A 20,091-nucleotide genomic window follows, 5' to 3' on the forward strand; every position below is an offset into this window, starting at 1 on the left:
ATAGTCATGTATTCAACATGCACTGTACATGTTAAAGAAAACTTGAGTAATAACTTATATCCGGAAATATAAGCATTCTACAAACCTATGAATTGTAAACCTTTCATTGGTGATTATTAGGGTACAGCTCACAAACACCTTTGACAGTCAGAGTAAACAGGCTTATATAAAATTTTCCACGTTACGAAATCACTTGATATTTTCTCTGATTAAGTCAGTTCTCTGTGATTATGTCAATGTTTGTCTGCCAATATATAATAGGGTTATTATAATAGTAACTCAATCTGGGATGCTGTACTCGGCTCGTGTGCATTTTTGTCAGATCAGATCTCACGAGGTACGCAGGCGCCAAGTGTGATCCGACCTTGCAAATTCCACAAAAGCCGAATACAAAATATATATCTAGCTACTGTTATAATGACCCTTTTATTATATACCTTTTTGTTTGTTGTTTTCTTATTGAACAAAATCTTCAATGTTTACCAATGTTAAAATGGAACTTAAGTGAAATTTTTATGTGCACTATTTATAGAACTGTGTCAGGTCATGCATATTAATGAAAGTTGACCGGCAACATACAATACAAAAGGCACAATACTGAAATTTTTTCTGCCTGTTCATATTTACTTGTGAAATACAAGCCGATTTTTTTACAGAATTTATACGGTATATAATATTAAAATGAGATTATTGATAGATGGATGGTTAAATAAATTGCTTTTTTATTGGATTAAAAATACTATTAAAAAGTTTTAACATCAAGATAATTAAAGATGCAGTCTCTATTTGGAGAAAAATACTTTTCAGACCTAAGCACAACTTTGAAATAAAAGTTGAAGACAATATCATTAACTGATAAAAGATTTTAGAATTTACAGGCCTGAGATTCAGTCAAAAATCAAATTCTAGCAGTCAAATGCCTGAAAAATCTCTGACCTGTAGAAAAAAAGGTCTATTATCAAACTTTGTTTGCATTTATTTAAGGAAATCTTAATTACTCCATAATTAAAAATAAACCAAGACAATAATTATGAGATAACATATTTCATCAACAACAGTTTCAGGGTATTATCAGGATATAGAATTCTTTGTAAATCACATTAAAAAAAATAAAAAAATATCCTAAGTAGCAAAACAACCGATACAAACTGAAAGTAATTTATCTCTACATGAAGTGTTATTTGAAAATGTCACGAGTGTGCTTTTACCATGCACATATTCTTGCAAAGCTTCTTTTGATGGTTATATGTAAACAAAGAACATGTGACGTTAGAGGTACTGACCTCCAGATCATATGACAACAAAAAAAAGAGGAATTTTCAAATATCAGAAAATAATTGCTATATTTCTTAAGAAGGCCTTGAAACTTAGTTACTGACAGATTATAGGTTACTGACAGATTATAGGTTACTGACAGATTAAAGGTTATGGAAACAAATAAGAATGAGTTGTTTTATTTTTTCCATTCAAAATTGCAAAGCATCTAAAAAGGTGTACCGTTGATAAACTGCTCTAATTATAGAGCTTTAAAATTACTGTCCATTACATACGTATTCATCCTTAGTTTATTGGTCTAGACCTCAGGTAAATATGTATTGCAGTGGCGACCCGGGTTCGATTCTCCACTTGTGCATATATTTGTTTTGATTTGGCATTTTTATGATAGTTTAGAAACAAAAATCTCATGTTCTAATGTTCATAATACATGACATTGTATGACACAACTTCCATTTTAAGAAAAGATCATTTTAGCCGAAATCTGAAGATCAGCGCCTTTTACTTTCCAAGGTACATTTTGGTTGGTAAACTTATGGCCTCAAAACCCTGGATGACACTATTATTTTGCTCTTCCCATTGCGACTCCCAGCAATCTGTGTTGTACTGTAATATGTTCTATCAGTCCCTTTAAAAACACAATAATAAATGTGTACGTGCATTTTAAATTTATATCTCCTTGCTCTGCTTGAGGTCCCTCATAGTCTCCAGTAATACCAGTTACTGTAACGATGGCATTGTTCATTCAAAAGTTGTTGGAAACTTAATATTTACTTTAAAATAACTGCCACAATCTTGCAACTGCATCATCTAATTGGCTGATTCACATTCGTTTGTTTACGGAAATTAGTGAAGTGTTCAAGGTACTGATTTATTGTATCTCCGGGTGTATAAAACGCATCCATTTTGTTCTTCACTAACGTTGGTGGGGTTTCTGCTACATTGCCAAGAAAGCTTTGCATCAGTTCTCTCATAAGATTCCAACATTCATTTGGTATGCTGCAAGGACAGTATTCCACCTGGATAAAAAGATAAAAAAAGTAGAGTATGATCCTCTAATAAACAGACTCTGTCACTAACTTTTTTTAAAAATTTGTTCTTTGTATAAAAGGAAACTATATTCATTTCATAGCCTATGATTTATCAACTGTATTTGACAAAGCCGTAGCAAGAATTCATCAATTGAAGTAAATCAATTCAGTATCTGGCCACTGTTTTTATGAAGTGCTTCGTAACTTTGCAGAGAACTTGACTACTAGGTTAACTCAACGAAAACCTTATCAATACTCTTAGAGGCTATATTTGCATATATTCTAGCATAAAACTGCTGTTTTTGTCACTTTTTGGGGGTGTTTTAACAGGAGAGAAAATGTGTGTTAACAGAGAGATTCTCGCACTCACATGCTGTAAACACCTTTTAATATATTATGTGCGTTTCGTGGCAAAGTTTAAACATATTACGCCCCCAAAACAGATTATTCAGAAGGAAATGACGTCAACGTGAAACAGGAGTGCCAGACTGTCACAAAATACGCCCATCATCGAACTTGGCCTAATTCAAGGGCCATAATCCAAGAGTGCCTGGGACAATTCCGCTGCTTATCGAACTTGGCCAAGATGTTAGGCCCACAAACATTGTCAGCATGTTTGGTGAAGATCGGATGAAAACTGTTCGACTCAGAGAGCGGAAAAGGCTAAATTGGCAGTTTTTTAAGTAATTCAAGGGTCATACACTGTGTAATTCAAGTGCCTTGAGTGATTTGGCTGGTTATTGAACTTGGCCGAGATATTATGCCCACAAACTTTGTCAGCAAATTTGATGAAGATTGGATGAAAACTGTTCTACTTAGAGTGCGGACAAGGCTAAATTCATAGTTTATTGAGAAATTCAAGGGCCATAATCCAAGAATGCCTGGGGCGATTTGGCTGGTTATCAAACTTGGCTGAGATGTTATGCCCACAAACATTGTCAGCATGTTTGGTGGAGATCGGATGAAAACTGTTCGACTTAGAGACCGGACAAGGCTAAATTTGCAGTTTTTCAATTAATTCAAGGGTCATAATTCAAGTGTCTTGGGCGATTTGGCTGGTTATCGAACTCGGCTGAGATATTTTTCCCACAAACATTGTCAGTAAGTTTGGTGAAGACTGGATGAAAACTGTTCGACTTAGAGAGCGAACATGCTTTGGACGCCGACCGCCAGCCCTTCGGGATTCTGCAGGTGTTATAACACGAAAAAACATGAGTTATTCCTACACATGACTGTGAATGTTGTTGTTGTTTTTTTTCAATAAATCGAACTTTCTCTTGTTTGGGTTTACCAACTTACTAACCTCTACAAGAATTCCTTTGAAATTTGATGCCATTGACACTGATCCAATTTTGATAACAAAGTCACTTAGTTCATATCTTGGCCCCTTGGATTCCATCTTGAATCCTTTTCTCTGTTGATAGAATGGATCTTTCCCTGCTTTAACCTGAGTGATTTTAGCAATAAGCACCTCAAACAGGACATCAGCAATAAGAGTTGTACCTGTGTCCAGCACAGAGAAACAGGAGGCAGGCTGTTCATTGTTGTGTAGAACATGGATCAGACGTTGTGTGCCTCCTGCAAGATATCATATTCAAAATACAATGATCCAATATTAAACATCAAATGCTAAACTAAGGAAGGACTAGAAAATAAACACTGCTACAATACTGGACAAAGAAAATCTTAGCATGACTACCCTGATCCATTACAGGTGGTTTTTGGTTAAAAAAAGATCAAGTAGGTTATACAAGTGTACTTCATACAATCAGCATCAAGATACACTTCTAAAAATACATTGTTTAACAGTGATACACAGGAAACACTTGTTGCTGTTTTCAAAATGGATTGTCAGCTTGGTCCAAATACCTCATTCATTATTAAATGGATACAGCTTACATATCTTCAATAAAAGTACCTCATTTCTAACATAATAAACTATCCAAAAATATTTTTTCTATTTTAGAAATTGACCAAAGCAACTTAAAATGCAACTGAAATTTGGCTTCAATGAAAGATAACAATTTCTCATTTCCAACTAAATTACTGACTGAACCATTTTTCTGTATTTATTTTATGTTTTCCAGTGAATTATAGAATTTTCTCAGTGAAATAAAAGTGATAATCCACAGTTTTGAAACAGATGATTATCATTTTTATTTTTCACTGTTTTTGCCGAAATAGTTCTGGTCCTCCGTCGCGATTGAAGTCAAATTGTATACCGAATGTTATGAATACCGGGGACCATAATGACGATGACGTCGTTAAAATGACGTCATTTGTGTTCTGCTTTCTGCTGACCTTTCCAGCGATTTTCGACATTTTATAAATTACGCAACAAAAGTAGAGTTTTACATATCATCACGGAAATAAAAAGAAAATTTGTTTGTTTCAGTGAAATATCAATTTTATTTCACTCGTGAGCACCAAAAAAGTCATTTTCACTCGTGGCTATGCCACTCGTGAAAATATCAGTTTTTGATGCTCACTTGTGAAATAAAATTGATATTTCACTAAAACAAACAAATATCCTCTATTTATTTACTACAATTCATGCTTCTCATTAGTTCTCAAATACAACCAGTAACACTGGTTTCTATGAAAGCCACTTTAGTATTCACCAAAGTTGATCTACATGTACTTATCTCATTCCTAACTGAAGAACAATTTTTCTATTTTTAGTAACAATAATCTGACCTTTGTCCATATAACAAAAAATATCACTAAAACCATTGTCTCTATACAAGCTCCAAGTCTTGTTGCAGTACTGCATCTTTTAAGCAGAAATAATTTTCTGTTGATTACTAACAGTGACCTTGACCCTGACAGCAGTATCAAGTGTATACCTCTTTCTCCAAAATCCAATTCCAAATATATATCTAAGCCATTTGAAAAGAACTATCATTCACAGTAAAAACTGACGGACGGAAAATGGAATAAAAGCAATATATAATATACAGTATATACAGTTATACAAAGGGCCATAAATCTTCCAGCAATCTGACTGAAACTTGCAGGGCCGCATTTCCATACAGCAGTTAAAAGTTCTACCATGTTTTATTGAAATATTCCGAACAAAGTCTTACATAAGGCTTCTGACAGACAGATGGACAGACAATGCTAAAACTATATCTCTCCAAATTCAGGTGGGAATAAAAACATTATCCCAAGCCGAAAGCTATGGACAAAGTTGAAACTTGGGACATAAGCAAAGTGGGTGTTTAAACAGGTATAATTTCATCTGTAGTCAGTAAGTACTGAGCAGTTTACTGATATGTCTGACTTGTGAATTTCAACAAAACCAGATCTAGTATAACACCCATTCTGACAACTGATGCAAAGCTTCTCTATTTCTGTAAAACTGGGCTGTCAGTGGTTAATATTCAACAAGATCAAACTGACTGAAAGTAAAAAGTGTGGTCTCACCTGGCAGGTTCACTGAATTATAGGTTTCACAATCTACATTAAAACTGCCAGTTTTGACAGCACCAAGAAGTTCAACTTCCTTCTGTAATAAATCCACAACTTGTTGTCCGCTTTTACCCTCAGGAACAGGAAAAGCATACACACTGAAAACAGATAAGCTATCGTTTATACTCAATTTTTGCACAGTATCTAATAATTATTTATCTGTTATCAAAATCTTATTATATATATATATATCAGGAAATCGTGATTGAAAAGAAAAAGGAACTTTTTTTTTTACAATTATAAACCATTGTGCTTGTTTCTGTAGAGCTATCACTGAAGTTGATTCATAACCCAAAAAAGGCTTGTTTGAAACAGCTCTTGTCTTACTGTTAGCCGCTGTTTTAAATGCAATACATTAAATGGTCAATTTAGTCAATCATATTACATTTTATGACATTTTCTACTTAAATATTCTGTTACCAGATTTATTATTATTATTATTATTATTATACCACATTTATATACATGTAGCACCCTTTTCATGATAAACATGTTTAAAGGTGCTTTACAGCAAACGCAGCCACACAGGGTGTGAAATTCATCCTTTACTAGTACAGACACAGAGCGATCTGACCAGACGAACAGAGTGAGAAAAAGCCCCCAGAATAGATAGAGAGAAATCCTTTTTAGATACAGGCTTATCCAGCTAACTTATAATTAGCCTAGCTCTTTGCAAATAGACAGTCTGGTTCTTTAATGTGCCCGGTGTATATTACCGATACACGTGAAGCCGTCTTCCCTTGGAAAAACCAGTACAGGCCTCTTAGTTTTGTGGTAGACACTCAAGAGTATCTCAGAAATTTCCAGTGCCTGGACTGGGATTCGAACCCCTGACCTCTGGATTGACAGTCAAGTGTGTTACCACTAGACCACTGGCCCACCATATTTAAGAATCTCACTGACAAGTGTGAACAGAGTAAAAGAAGTAAACAAGAGGGTCATGATGATCCCATATCGCTCACTTGTTAAACCTGACCTTGGAATCATCAAGATAAACATTATGACCAAGTTTCATGAAGATAGGGTCATAAATGTGGCCTCTACAGTGATAACAAGCTTTTCCTTTGATTTGAGCAGGTGACCTAGTTTTTTACCCCACATGACCCCGTTTCGAACTTGGCATGGGAATCACCAAGAAAAACATTCTTACCAAGTTTCATGATGATATGGTAATAAATCTGGCCCATAGTGTGTTAACAAGCTTTTCCTTTGATTTTTTGACCCCACATGATCCAGTTTCAAACTTGGCCTAGGAATCATCAAGATAAACATTCTGACAAAGTTTCAGGAAGGTAGGGTTATAAATGTGGCTTCTACAGTGTTAACAAGCTTTTCCTTCAACTTGAGTGGTGACCTAGTTTTTGACCCCACATGACCCAGTTTTGAACTTGCCCTAGGAATCATCAAGATAAACATTCTGACCAAGTTTCATGAAGATAGGTTCATAAATGTGGCCTTTAGGGTGTTAACAAGCTTTGCCTTTCATTTGACCTAGTGACCTAGATTCTGACCCTACATGACCCAGTTTCGAACTTGGCCTAGAGAACATCAAAATAAACATTCTGTGCAATATTGTATCAAATCAAATCAAAGCATAAATAATGAAAGGGCCACTCTAGAACCCATGATGGAATCTAGCCGGTTTTCGAAAGGAACCAAGATCTTATTGTGACTTAAGTTGTGTGTAAGTGTGGTTAAAATCGAATGTAAAATGTCACTTCTATTGTGTTCACAAGGTAAAAATTAACAAATTTTGGCTCTTTCAGGGGCCGTAACTCCGGAACCTATTATTGAATATGATGGATTCATAATGGAATCCAAGATATATTGTTGCTAAAGATATTTTGCAAGTTTGTATCAAATTAAACCATAAATGAAGTCTCTATATTGCTGCAAAACCCAAGAGCAAATTTTGGCCAGTTTTCAAAAGGAACTGAGATATTATGCCAATACAAGTTGTGTGCAAGTTTGATTAAAATTGATTGCAAATGTGGTCTCTATCATGTTCACAAAAAATTGTGAACGGACGATGGATGGATGACGGACGGACGACAAACAAAGGGCGATCACAAAAACTCACCTTGTCACTACGTGACAGGTGAGCTAAAAATGGCTACATACAAAAACGGGCATAATTTTCATCTGAATGTAAGCACTAAGCAAGTATGGTGGAACTAATGTGATCCAGTGGTATTATTATGAGGAAGGAACATATGAACTTTCATTCTGTTTTGAGGAGTACTAAGGAAGATATGAGCTTGTTGAGAATCATGGGAGTTATCATGATAGGTCTGGTGACTTTTTTCATATAAATCTGGTATAATAATAATAATAATAACGGTGAGCTAAAAATTAAAAATTCATTAATTCTTGTTTTTTCTTGAGAAGGTAGGGGGAGTGTGCAGATGTGCGGGGGTGGGTGTATGAGGGAAACTAAGAAACAGTATGAGATGTAAGAGATAACTAAGTGAGAACCTTTGACCTTGCTTCTTTCCAAGTTTGTTGAACAACCATCAAGCAGTTCATTGAACATTATTTAAAGGTTTTTCAAATGTTTTGCTGTGATTTCCCCAAAACCATTTAAAATAAATTCACAGAGGTCTAATCAAGTGTTTGGTGAAGACGTTTACAAATACTGTTCCATTTTATAGCTGTGGTGGCTATAGTCAAGTTGAGACATATGAATAAAACTGCAAAAGGTTCATCTGAGGTTGCTACAGACAAAGTTTAGCAAAGATCTTTCAAGTGGTTCATAAAAAGTCATTTAAGGTTTTATTTCCACTTTAAGCATTGGCAACCCCTAAAAGAAGCAAAGTGAAACCATTTGAAACAAGAGCTCTTAGAACACGAAATGCCCCCCCCTTGATACATTCAGTAATTGCACAAGAAAAAGAAATTATTTGCTCACTGTAAACAAAAGTTCTACTGTTCTGGTTCAATGCAACCTTGACCTTTGACCTTAAATTCAACAGGGGTCATCTGCTGGTCATAATCAACCTCCCTATTAAGTTTCGTGATCCTAGGCCCAAGCGTTCTCAAGTTATCGTCCAGAAAGGGTTAAACTGTTCCGGGTCAATGTGACCTTGACCTTTGGTATACTGACCTCAAAATCTATAGGGGTCATCTACTGGTCATAACAAACCTCCCTATCAAGTTTCATGATCCTAGGCCCAAGCGTTCTCAAGAAATCGTCCGGAAATGGTTTAACTGTTCCGGGTCACTATAACCTTGACCTAATGACCTCAAATTCAATAGGGGTCATCTGCTGGTCATGAACCTCCCCATCAATTTTCCTGATCCTAGGCCCAAGCGTACTTGAGTTATCATCCAGAAACTGATTTACTGTTCCAAGTCACTGTGACCTTGACCTTTGACCTACTGATCTCAAAATCAATAGGGGTCATCTGCTGGTGATGACCAACTTCCTTATCAACTTTCACGATCCTACTCCTAGGCCCAAGCATTCTTGAGTTATCATCCGGACACCATTTAACTGTTCTGGGTTACTGTGACCTTGAACTTTGGTCCTACTGACCTCAAAATAAATAGGGGTCATCTGCTATTATGACCAACCTCCCTATCATCTTTGATGATCCTAGGCCCAAGTGTTCTTGAGTTATCATCCGGAAACAGTTTAACTGTTCAGGGTCACTGTGACCTTGACCTTTGACATACTGATGTCAAAATCAAGAGGGGTCATCTGCTGGTGATGACCAACCTCCTTATCAACTTTCATGATCCTAGGCCCAAGCGTTCTTGAGTTATCATCCGGAAACGGATTGGTCTAATTTCCGACCGACCGACATCTGCAAAACAATATACCCCTCCTTCTTCGAAGGGGGGCACAACAAGATTATTGACCCTAAAGTGCTCACCTGTGTAAAAGGCTTCAAGTTTGTTAGTATAACATAATGCTACAAGTACAGAGTTAGGTTTATATAAATATCAAGGCTCTAGCCAGCCTATCACGTATTCAAAGAAGAAGATATTCAAAGTTTCTTATATATTTATAAGCCTATAGTCAGTAAATGTCACACATACAGGCATGGCCATTTTTGACCCTAGGGCAATAATTTGAACAATTATGGTAGAGAGTCAAACCCTGATATCACATGCCAAATATCAAGGCTCTAGCTATTATAGATTCAGAGAAGATTTTCAAAGTCTCATATATATAAGTATATTGTATATACATCTCACATTCAGGGGTGTCGCCATTTCCGACCCTAGGGCAATAACTGGAACACTTACAGTAGACAGTCAAACCCTGAAAGCACTAGCTAACTATCAAGGCTCTAGCTATTATCGCTTCAAGACAGAAGATTTTCAAAGTTTGATAGCTGAAAACCTATTTCAACCTTTAGCCTGCTGGCGGCAAAGAATTCTGCAGTCTGATCATGGTCTGCACTGTTCGCTATCCAGTCAGTAAATTTTCAGTAAATACCCCTTCAAATGATAAATGGTACTGCCCAAATTAGGAGATGGACCAGTCCATTATAGAAATTTAGCATGGTAAGGGTTAACCATAGTGAGTAAATGACTCGTATGTTCAATGAACCATTTGAACAACTTTGAAAAAGGGCCATAAAGAGATCATTGTGTAAACGTTCATCAAAATCCATTCAGTAGTTTTGGAGGAGATGTCATTTAAAGAAATTGTTGATGACGTACTGACGGATGCATGTGCGCACGAAGGACATAGCGTAATCACAATAGTTCTCCATGTGCTCTAGTGAGCTAAAAACTTAGAGAGTTCAATACAAGGATGCTACAGGCCAAGTTTTGTAACGATCCACCAAAGTTCAAGAGAAGAAGTATTCTATTTTTAGCTCTGATGGCCCCTTACAGAGGCCAGGTAAATTCATTTGAACCTGTCTGAGGAAGGTCCATACAAGGATGCAACAGAACAAGTTTTGAGAAGATCCATCCAGTAGAAAAAAAAAAGACCTATCACCAAGTTTGGTATAATTCTGACTAACTGTTTCAGATAGGAGATGTTTTAAGTAAAATGCTAACAAAGGATGATGCATCGAAGCCCATCAATCTATACAGTTTAAGTGAGTTAAAAGACATTTGGAGGTGATGGGGTGAAAGGAGGATGGACATGATATGAGGAATACTAAAAATCAATGTATGATATCATATAAGTAGCAATAACCACAGGAAAGATAACTCTTGCAAAGCCTTGATTCAGGATATAAAAATTGTAAGTATTTCAAAACTTTTTTGAATTTTGAAAATCCATAAATGAATGAAAAAGTTATTAACAATTCTAACACTACCAGCAAATAACCTACATACATGTAGAGCAAAAACTATCTCGGGTTATTCTGCAATAAACCACTCGCGTGCAATGACCATGATGACGTCATCTGATCCAAGTGCGTAGCACGGTCGTAAAAAGTAGTTACCATTTTTTTCTAATACTGTTGATACTAGTATGTCGTGTTAGAATCGAAATAACAAGTTCCCAAGTGTGATTTATCGTAGAATAACCCGTGTTTTTCGTTCTTATGCGAAACAATATACAGGTCAGAGAGATGGCCGGTTTGCACCAGGCTGGTCCAATTGACCCATAACAAGACATGTACACATAGGCCTAATGAACCATATTTGTCATAATTATCAAATTATGTTGAAAGACTTGTAAAGATATGCGCTTGGAAACGCATTCGCAATCTTGTTTCGGCATGTACGTTTACTCAATATGTTTTCTTCCTCCTTTATCTCTCAGATTTTACAAATGGCCGAAATAAAGATTTTCCAACAGTTACATTATTTTATTTTAAGAATTTTGTAAAATCTGTGGTGACCGAAGTGTACAAAGTAACGTACCTGTTTGCAAAGCGATTCGCAGATCGTTGTAAGTGTCAAAGTCATTGAAATGTAGTTGCACTGCGTAAGTTAAAGTTCAGTAAACCATAAAATGTCCTTACGATAATGTGAATATCCACACAATGATTGTTAGTCCTCTTTTAAAACCAAAAAACCGTGTGTCTCATGATTTATGGGTCAATTGAACTATCCTGGTTCAAACGAACCAGCCTGGTGCAAACAGGCCATCTCTCTGACCTGATATATCACTCAGGCCTATGGCCTTCGTGATATATTCACATGCATAAGAACTCAAAACTCTGGTTATTCTATGATAAGCCACGATTGGGAACTTATTATTTCTTAATTAAAAATTCTGATCCCATATACAAACAATGTAAAAACGTTTGTTTTGCCCACTACTAGATAAACGGGTGTAAATGCGTGACGTCACAGCGATCTCTATTTGATGATTTAGCAGTTTGAGTTTGACTGTAAATATTTTCTTGCATCAAACCTGGCCCCTACTTTTCTTTTGTTTTTTATTCAACACTGACAATATTCTTCAGGAAAATGTAAGTTACAGACATTTAAAATGGGCCCTGATGCAGACATCCCAACTCTCCCGATTCGATCGGGTTTCTCCCAATTCTGGTTGTAAAACCTGATCACCCCGATCAGAAGTCCCAATCTCCCGATTGAAAAAAAAACAAAAAAACAACACACACAAAAATTATGAAATAATCCACTTCTTTGCGCCTATCTGATACTGTATCACTACTGACGAGTCTGTAAACAACAGCTTTCGGATATTTACGCACCTTATTCTACCAGTGCTGATTATTGTTAATTACACGATTTAACAAAGCCAGGTGTTGATTAATGTGTCACAATTGAAATTAAAATCCAGACATTAAATATCTAATTAAATTCAATCAAATTTAGATTATCAATTATACTGGCTTTACCTTGTTCTGTAACTTTTTGAAATCGAAAGTAGATGGTCGCCGAGTCAACCTGCTAGGTTTTAAAAAACATTTCTCTTAAAATCATTTTGATAAGAGGAAATGTCATGGTAAATTTTAATATCACTTACAATCAAATGCTGTTAAACTGTCTTTGCATCATAACAATTTGTCAAACACATTCTTTTAACTGGAGATTTTGGCAAATCTACGAAAGTGTAACAATACCCGGACATTCAATTTTGGATAACAGGATTTTGATCAATAAAAGTATTTGAGCCAGGGGTTTTAAATACTGGTTGACAGGGATGAGAATGAAACAGTAAATTTTCTATTGCTTGAACTTTTAGCTATATACATTTTGTTTTTACAGTTCTAAAAGCTGTACTTTTTGTCATGTAAAATTCACCTGGGGAGTCTTCTTTCAAAAAGAAATTAAAGATGCAGGTTTAATTCTCAGTTTGTTTGAATTTAGACATATAGTGCTTAAAGTACATACTATTTAATTTGCAGAAAGCTTCATGTATTATTGTTCCAAAACATTAAAAATGCATGAATAATAGATATAGACAAGTGAATTTTTTTAAGACTAGTGATTTTATTAAGGCAAATAAGTTTATATTATCATTAGATTTGTTAAAAGCTTCGTTATCATGAACATTATTACCACGGTATAAAATCTCCCACTTGAACACCTCAATCTCCCACTTTGGAAAGCAAAAACTCCCACTTGGCATTCAGAAAAAGTTGGGATGTCTGCTGATGTGTGCAAAGAAAAACAGCTATTTTAGTATTTAACCATTACCCGAAAATGGCAATATCCGAGAATGATACAAATCATCATTACTCGTTTCCTTTCTACCCAGTAATGATAAATAACTTGAAAATACCAAAGACATTGAAAAATAAATTCTGTTTACCATACGACACCCATTATGTTCTTTCAAGAATGTTAATGAGAGAATCTGCTTTTGAGGTGTATGTTGTTGTTGTTGTTGTTGTTGTTCTAGTTCGCTATCGTGTAGCTGTTAACTCTAGTGCGAATGTGTTGCCACATCATTGTCATCCTTGGTACTTTTTAAACTCGTGCTTAAACTCATTTGCTTATTTAATTATATGTCAATATTGGGAAGAAGTTTATTCCGATTCGCTGCTGAAGCGACCAGAATTTTGAATATATTGGCTGAAAACTTCTATTAATTCTCTCCTTGCCTCAACCCTAATATCAGCCAGTTCTCCTACTAGGGTGGCCATTGATATATTTCCACAACTAATATTTTCTCTATATAGTATTGTCTCTATGTCCCGTTCAAGTGTCTCTCTTTGTTTTGTGAATCTGGCACAATGGAATATGTAATGTTGTGCTGTTTCTGGAACTTTGCATTGGCAGCACATTGCTGATTTTGTTGAATCAATTTTTGACCAGTGTGCATTTAATCTTGTGTGTCCACTTAATAGCTGATTGATCATACAAAAAGTTTCCCTGTTTTCCTCTCCCACCAACGACCTAACTCCTGCTTGCTGATAAACTTCTTGAATATTTTCAACATTTTCTGACAGGCTGTATTTGTTGTTCCATTTTTCTTTTATTTTTTCTTTCATAATTCTGACAACTTCCCTTGCATCTCTCTTCTCTGTGTTCTCCTCACTATCTGATGTACACATTTCAGATGCAGCTGCTTTTGCCTGAGAATCTGCCAATTCATTTCCTGTAAGTTCTTTATGGCCTGGGATCCAGTGAATTTCTATTTCATATTTTCTGTCTTGTAGGTTTGCCAAATATTTCTTGATTGTGATGATGTTTTCTATCATTTTTGTTGGTACTTCTTTACAGAACACTGATGTTATTGCTGCCTGACAGTCTGTAAATATATGTATCTTTTTAGCAGTTGGACTTGTTACTTCAGACAAGAATTCCAGAGCAATTTCAATACCAACAATTTCCCCAGAAAAGTTATTTCCCCTTTTGCTCACTGACCTTTTTAATAAAACTGGGATAGAGTCATAGCCATTTAAGTATACTGCAGCTCCGGCTCCAGTTGGACCAGGGTTCCCAATGGCAGATCCATCTGTGAATGCTAATATGCAGTTATCTTTACATGTGCCTAAAATGTCTTTTATATTGTTGTTGCCTTTGCTGTTGTTGTTGTTGTTGCAACCGGCGTCCTAACGAATTCCAGACAGTTCCCCCCCAAGACTATTCCCCATCTGACAATCCTAATTGTCACCTTATTTTATTTATATTATTTTTTCTTTATACTGATGTAAAAATATCTTTTTTTTTTTTACTAATTTTTGTTCTGAGGTGAGCTTTTTATTATTCTACATGAAAAAATTATTATTCTTTGACCTGGTAACTAACAGTTCATTGGACAATTATATTTATATCCCTTATTCTATTATCTATATTTTTTAGTTAGACATTGTGAAAATATTCTTAGGACGGGCGTCGGAAGGTGTTTGATATTGGGGCCGCAAAAGGTGGGGTAGGTACTGGAGGGAGATACCTCCTCCCATAATGGGGGTACGGGGAGGCTCCCCGGAAAATTTTTGTTCTGGTACATTTTAGGCGTATTGACTCCAGTATTTTCTTACCATTTACATGTTACAAATTTAAGAAATGATTTAAAAAGTTTTTCATGATGAAAACATATGAAATCAGAGAATACGTACCTCATCATAGTGAAGCCTTGCACTGAACATTGAATGAGCGCTGTTCAGGATTTTTATTCCAAAAGTGCGTTTTGGAAACTTGAAATTTAGTGGTTGCTTAGGAGTACCCATTATGAGTATTATAAAAGATATGACGTAAGTTAAACTTCACTTCTTATTTTGTTTGAAATATCAATTTTTGAGTAAGAACAATTTATGCAATTAATTCCTTACATATTTGCGGTGTGATAAATCTTAATACTTAATTACATCTTCCATAAAAAAAAACATGACAATTATTTTTCTTAATTTTCTACATTAATTCCTTAGATCTTAGCGGCAGGGTATATTATGTGGTATCATTTTTAAGTGTATTGACTCTATATTGTGTGGCTTCTTTAATAAACTTAGCTATCTTAAGAAGCAGCTTCGCATTTTTCGAAGACATTGAATTATTATTATTTTTCTGAATAGTGGGCCATTGTGTATTATCAAGGTTTTTCTTTCTTATATCTGTATATTGAGTGTAGGACAAAATCCCCTGCGGATTTTTCAATATCTATAATTATCTACATCTAATGAATGTGAATGGAAAGAGGTGTCTTGAAAATAATTATAGAGTATAATATCGATAACTGATGCACTTACTAAAGAACAAAATTCAGCCAAAAGACTCAAAAAGAGATTTTTAAATAATTATGTTAACTGTGCCATTGGTTAACTGTATCCATTATTTTAACTAATGTAGATATTTTCAGGACACAAATATCGCATAAAATATGAGAACGCCAGAAAATATTGGCAAAGATTAATGAGTGCCAGGTCAGTACTTACGGACAATTATAACTCACAGGACCACAGCATCCGCTTTATTTGATTTTATATATATGTAGAATATGATAAATACTTCCATCTTATAGAAGGATTATTTACACATGAAACAGGAAATAGTACTTGTACAAAATAAATCTCAAACCTTTTTGGGATATTTTATTCCAGAAAAAAAGCCTAAAATGTATAATAATTAAGGGATACATACAAACAAATCATTGTTCCTTTGACTTCTCAATTCGATTGAAAGGTGCTGATTACCAGAATCGCGTAATGACATTATTGCAATAAACAAATTTAATCAAAATGGTAACCAGTCAATCTTTCACACCTCTTGATTGAATTACCAGCTGTAAAACAGTAATCAAAGCTGACATTGATCAATCAATTATGATATTGTTGTTGTTACATTTTAATTGTGTTTTATGTGTTAGGATTATGATATTTATAAACAATATAACAATTTGTCCATGTATAATGACAATTATCAGCATTGCTAACTTTGTGTGATACTTTTGATGAAACACTTGTTGGAACACATCAGAAATTATGAAAGATGAAAGTGTTGTTTGACAATGTTGCTAATCTGACAAATAATGCAAGTGCAAGTATAAAAGTAGTTTAAAAGCATTGAAAAAAGACTTCAAAGTAAAAATAGTAAGAATGACATAAAAGCGTGATAGTGTTAATACAAGGTGAAAGTATTTAAAGGTTAAAAGCTGGTAAAAACAACTCTCTCCGGTACTCATGGGCGGTTTGAATTGAGAGATGTTCTAAGACTGCGCTTAAACCCTTCTAGTGTGAATTTGCTTGAAGGAAAGGGGGTGCATATGGTGCATCATTCTCACGGGCACCACGAGATATGATGGAACTGGCAATGCCACCAAACTGTACATAATTTTGTAGAACATTTTCAGACGTGCCATATCCCGTCGGTCTTGTAATGTCTACCAACCAAGTTCATGCTGCATGCTGATGACACTGTCATAATTAAAATAGTTGTTTATAACCCAACGGGCTGCTCTGCATTGCTTTTCTACTTTGGTGATATTTGATTGTGTAAGAGGGCTCCATACAGAGTAGGCAACTTCTCTGATGATTTGGTTTTTCATCTGGATGTTTCTGTGAAGGATGTTTCTGCGAAGGAAACTAAGAGTTTTATTAGTATTGTTAGTAATTTGGTCTATTTGCTTATTCCATGATAGGTCTGCTGATCAATAAGTTCACTCCTAAATACTTGGCACTCTCAACTGCTTCTAAAATGTGTCCATGTAACATGTAATTAAAAGAAAAGGATTGCCTCTTTTTAGTTATATCTAAAACAACACAATTACTTGGATAAAAAGGGAGGTTGGTTACCTTAATATTTGTATATGCGAATGCCATACGATGACATTTACGACACACTAAATGTGTTTGTTTATCCATTCTTCTGAAAAATGACGCCATGACGTTATTGACGCCATGACGTTACATGTCAGTTATCGCGCAAAAATAATAGTTTTTATTTTGAAAGTACGAAATTCTGTGCATTACATTTATCTGAACTATCTTTAAACAGCCATTATTTGCTGAAATATTTTTATGAGTCTTTCACTCTGAATAATGACCAATATTTTGCTTCTTTTGTAGTTATATTAATGTTATCAGGAATGTAAGAAAATGGATGGTGGTAACTGATGTTATTGGGAATACAGTTGGATGAAAGGTTACTTAATACGGCCATTATCAAATAGAAATTAGGCAGTTTGATTTGTAATACCTATTTTTCAGTTTCCGTTGATAATTATTTGTTACTTATATACTAAAACTAAGCTCTAATACTGTTCAAATTTCAGTAGAATATTGTGGTCTCTTGAATTAAATTTATGTTACCATGGAAACGAAGCCCGTGACCTTCAAAAGCGTTGACACGTGTCTATTTAAGAAAAACAGCTTCGGCTTTTTCTTTGCATTTCAACAATATTCATGAGAATAATAGCAGCATGCAGAACGATTTTTCCATAAAAATGTCAGACGAGGGGTACTGCTGTAAGTATTTCAAGCTGTGAAATTTGTTTAAATAAATGCAAACAACACAAAAATATTACTTACACTAGAAATAAGATGTTTTAAAGCTTCATTAACAAGAGAGATATTTTTTAAAAATATATATATTATATAAGAAATTGCGATAAAAAGCAATGTATAAGTGATTTTAAACATCTCTGTTGCCACGGTTACTTTAAACTTTGAGAAAAATCAAAGAACTAAAAATATTTTTATAGCTCTTTGGAAAAATAGGGTACCGTGTAAAGTGCTTGGTATTTTGCTAATAATATTACCCAAATATTACATGTTGGTCATTAATAGAATGGCACTGAAGCCATAAAAAACCGTTCTCATACAGAGTTACTTAAAAATGAGAGAAAATGCGTTACCATGGAAACACGAGCCCCGCGACATATACATTTTAATCTTATATTGGAAAGACAACGTGCATACTAATAGAATTATCAATTATGCAGACTTCTACGAATAACAATGAAACCAAAATACACTGAAAAGTGTTAAGGCCTAAAAATATTCTTTGTTTCCGGTAACATGCTTAAAAAAATTAGGGTAGGTAGGTCGGAATTTTCTTTTTTTTTTTGGATTTTTTTTATTAAGGGAGACTTTTTTAAAATTATTTTTGTGTCAAAAAATGAATACAAATAAGGGGGTTATGTCTTGAGAGCATCAGTAAGTTGATTTTAAACATCACTGGCCATGTTTAAAGCATAAAAAGTGCAGTTTTTCAACTTTTTGTTAAAAAGTTGAAAAAAAAAATTCACCAAGGCCATAAAAACATTTAGGGTCGGGCCAAAAAATTAGTGTAGGTCGGGATACCGGAAACAAACATTTTTTACGCCTAAATATCCGTATTTTTCTTCTTCTTTCAATATAAAATACCTGTGGAGGGTCCTGTACTTCAAATCTGGATAAATTTGTACTTGAAGGGACAGGGATAAACGAAATTGAGATTGTAGCAGTTAAAACATTAAATTACACGAAACACAAACAATTGCTGCGGTTAAACTAATTTGAATTTACCCTGGTAACAAGGTAACCTACCTCCTTAAATTCCATTTCCCAAATTTATTCCCATTTGACCAACTTGTTTAACATAATCTGAAAAGTAGATCCCTCGGAAGCACCGAGAACAAGGTAAACAGTGAAAATTGCAGACTCAAATCATCTTGGAGAGTTTGCAATCAAGCATGTTTTTAATTGCTAAATATACGACAGTGTCATCTGCAAACAAACAAACTTGTGATGTTATTTGGTCGGGTAGGTCAATTAAACTAATATATCTTAGTAGGCACGACCATGTAACATCCACTAATGAATAGATAAATGAAATAAGATGTCCAAAGGTAAAGACAGTTTCTAGAAAAATATGGTGGTTGTACCTTCTAGCAAACAATCCCTCGGCCAGTTATGACACAAACTGTGCAATTTTGACAACAAAGCCGTATATTGACCGCTTACTAAAAAATCGAATCTAAAAATGTATAACTTGACTCTTCTACATATACACCATTTTGATAATATTCGGTTAAGAATCTAGTATGATATCAAGGGAAGCAGCGGTCTAGTGGATAAGATGTTGGCCGCTCAATCCAGGGGTCGTGGGTTCTAGCCCCACTGGGGTCACGACCATGACTTCTCATATCTCAGTTAGTTATGTTAGTAAATGATCTGGTCACTTCAGTCTACAATAAGAAACAAGTAGATCTTTTACTTTTAGATTTTAGTAAGGCTTTCGACAAGGTAAGCCATGAGAAAGTCCTATTAAAAATGCACAAATATGGTGTCAGAGGTAACACACTAAGATGAGTCGAAGGATTCGTAGATGATAGGAACCAAATCAGTAGTTCTAAATGGCACAACCTCTGATGCCATCCCAGTATCATCAGGTGTCCCGCAGGGGTCTGTACTTGGTCCCCTGCTCTTCCTAGCTTACATAAATGACCTCCCACAAAACGTCAATTCCAACGTCCGTCTGCAATATATCTAACATTGTCATCTGC

The 20,091-nt window shown here is 35.0% G+C and overlaps 2 protein-coding genes across 3 annotated transcripts; both read right to left on the minus strand.

Annotated features, from left to right (window-relative positions):
* Positions 1-1,438: 1,438 nt before the first annotated feature.
* LOC123529067 (mediator of RNA polymerase II transcription subunit 20-like) lies at positions 1,439-14,697 on the minus strand. 2 transcript variants are annotated; one of them, XM_053521397.1, is made up of 5 exons: positions 14,679-14,697; positions 13,477-13,539; positions 5,733-5,875; positions 3,610-3,884; positions 1,439-2,294 (listed from the first exon to the last, which is right to left on the minus strand). In XM_053521397.1, the coding sequence occupies exons 2-5, from the start codon at positions 13,488-13,490 to the stop codon at positions 2,082-2,084; spliced, it is 645 nt and encodes a 214-aa protein (XP_053377372.1). In that variant the 5' UTR covers positions 13,491-13,539; positions 14,679-14,697; the 3' UTR covers positions 1,439-2,081. The 2 variants fall into 2 exon arrangements, with proteins under 2 accessions (XP_053377372.1, XP_045165203.1); XM_045309268.2 differs by lacking the exon at positions 14,679-14,697 and having other exon boundaries at positions 13,477-13,623.
* On the minus strand, positions 13,694-15,340 carry LOC123558529 (uncharacterized). The gene is made up of 2 exons (XM_053520796.1): positions 15,230-15,340; positions 13,694-14,722 (listed from the first exon to the last, which is right to left on the minus strand). Exons 1-2 carry the CDS (start codon positions 15,338-15,340, stop codon positions 13,694-13,696), a joined length of 1,140 nt encoding a protein of 379 aa, XP_053376771.1.
* Positions 15,341-20,091: the final 4,751 nt, after the last annotated feature.

The sequence above is a fragment of the Mercenaria mercenaria genome, chromosome 13, assembly GCF_021730395.1.
Source record: "Mercenaria mercenaria strain notata chromosome 13, MADL_Memer_1, whole genome shotgun sequence".
NCBI classification, from domain to species: domain Eukaryota; kingdom Metazoa; phylum Mollusca; class Bivalvia; order Venerida; family Veneridae; genus Mercenaria; species Mercenaria mercenaria.

Bases quoted from the DNA above. Each gene is read 5' to 3' on its own strand.
- LOC123529067 (XM_053521397.1), bottom strand. The intron at 3,885-5,732 runs GTGAGACCACAC...GATATCTTGCAG, and splicing joins TAATTCAGTGAACCTGCCAG to GAGGCACACAACGTCTGATC. The intron at 2,295-3,609 runs GTTAGTAAGTTG...CTTTTTATCCAG, and splicing joins TCAAAGGAATTCTTGTAGAG to GTGGAATACTGTCCTTGCAG.
- LOC123558529 (XM_053520796.1), bottom strand. From the start codon at position 15,340: ATGGGTACTCCTAAGCAACCACTAAATTTCAAGTTTCCAAAACGCACT. The intron at 14,723-15,229 runs GTACGTATTCTC...GGAATTCGTTAG, and splicing joins CAAGGCTTCACTATGATGAG to GACGCCGGTTGCAACAACAA.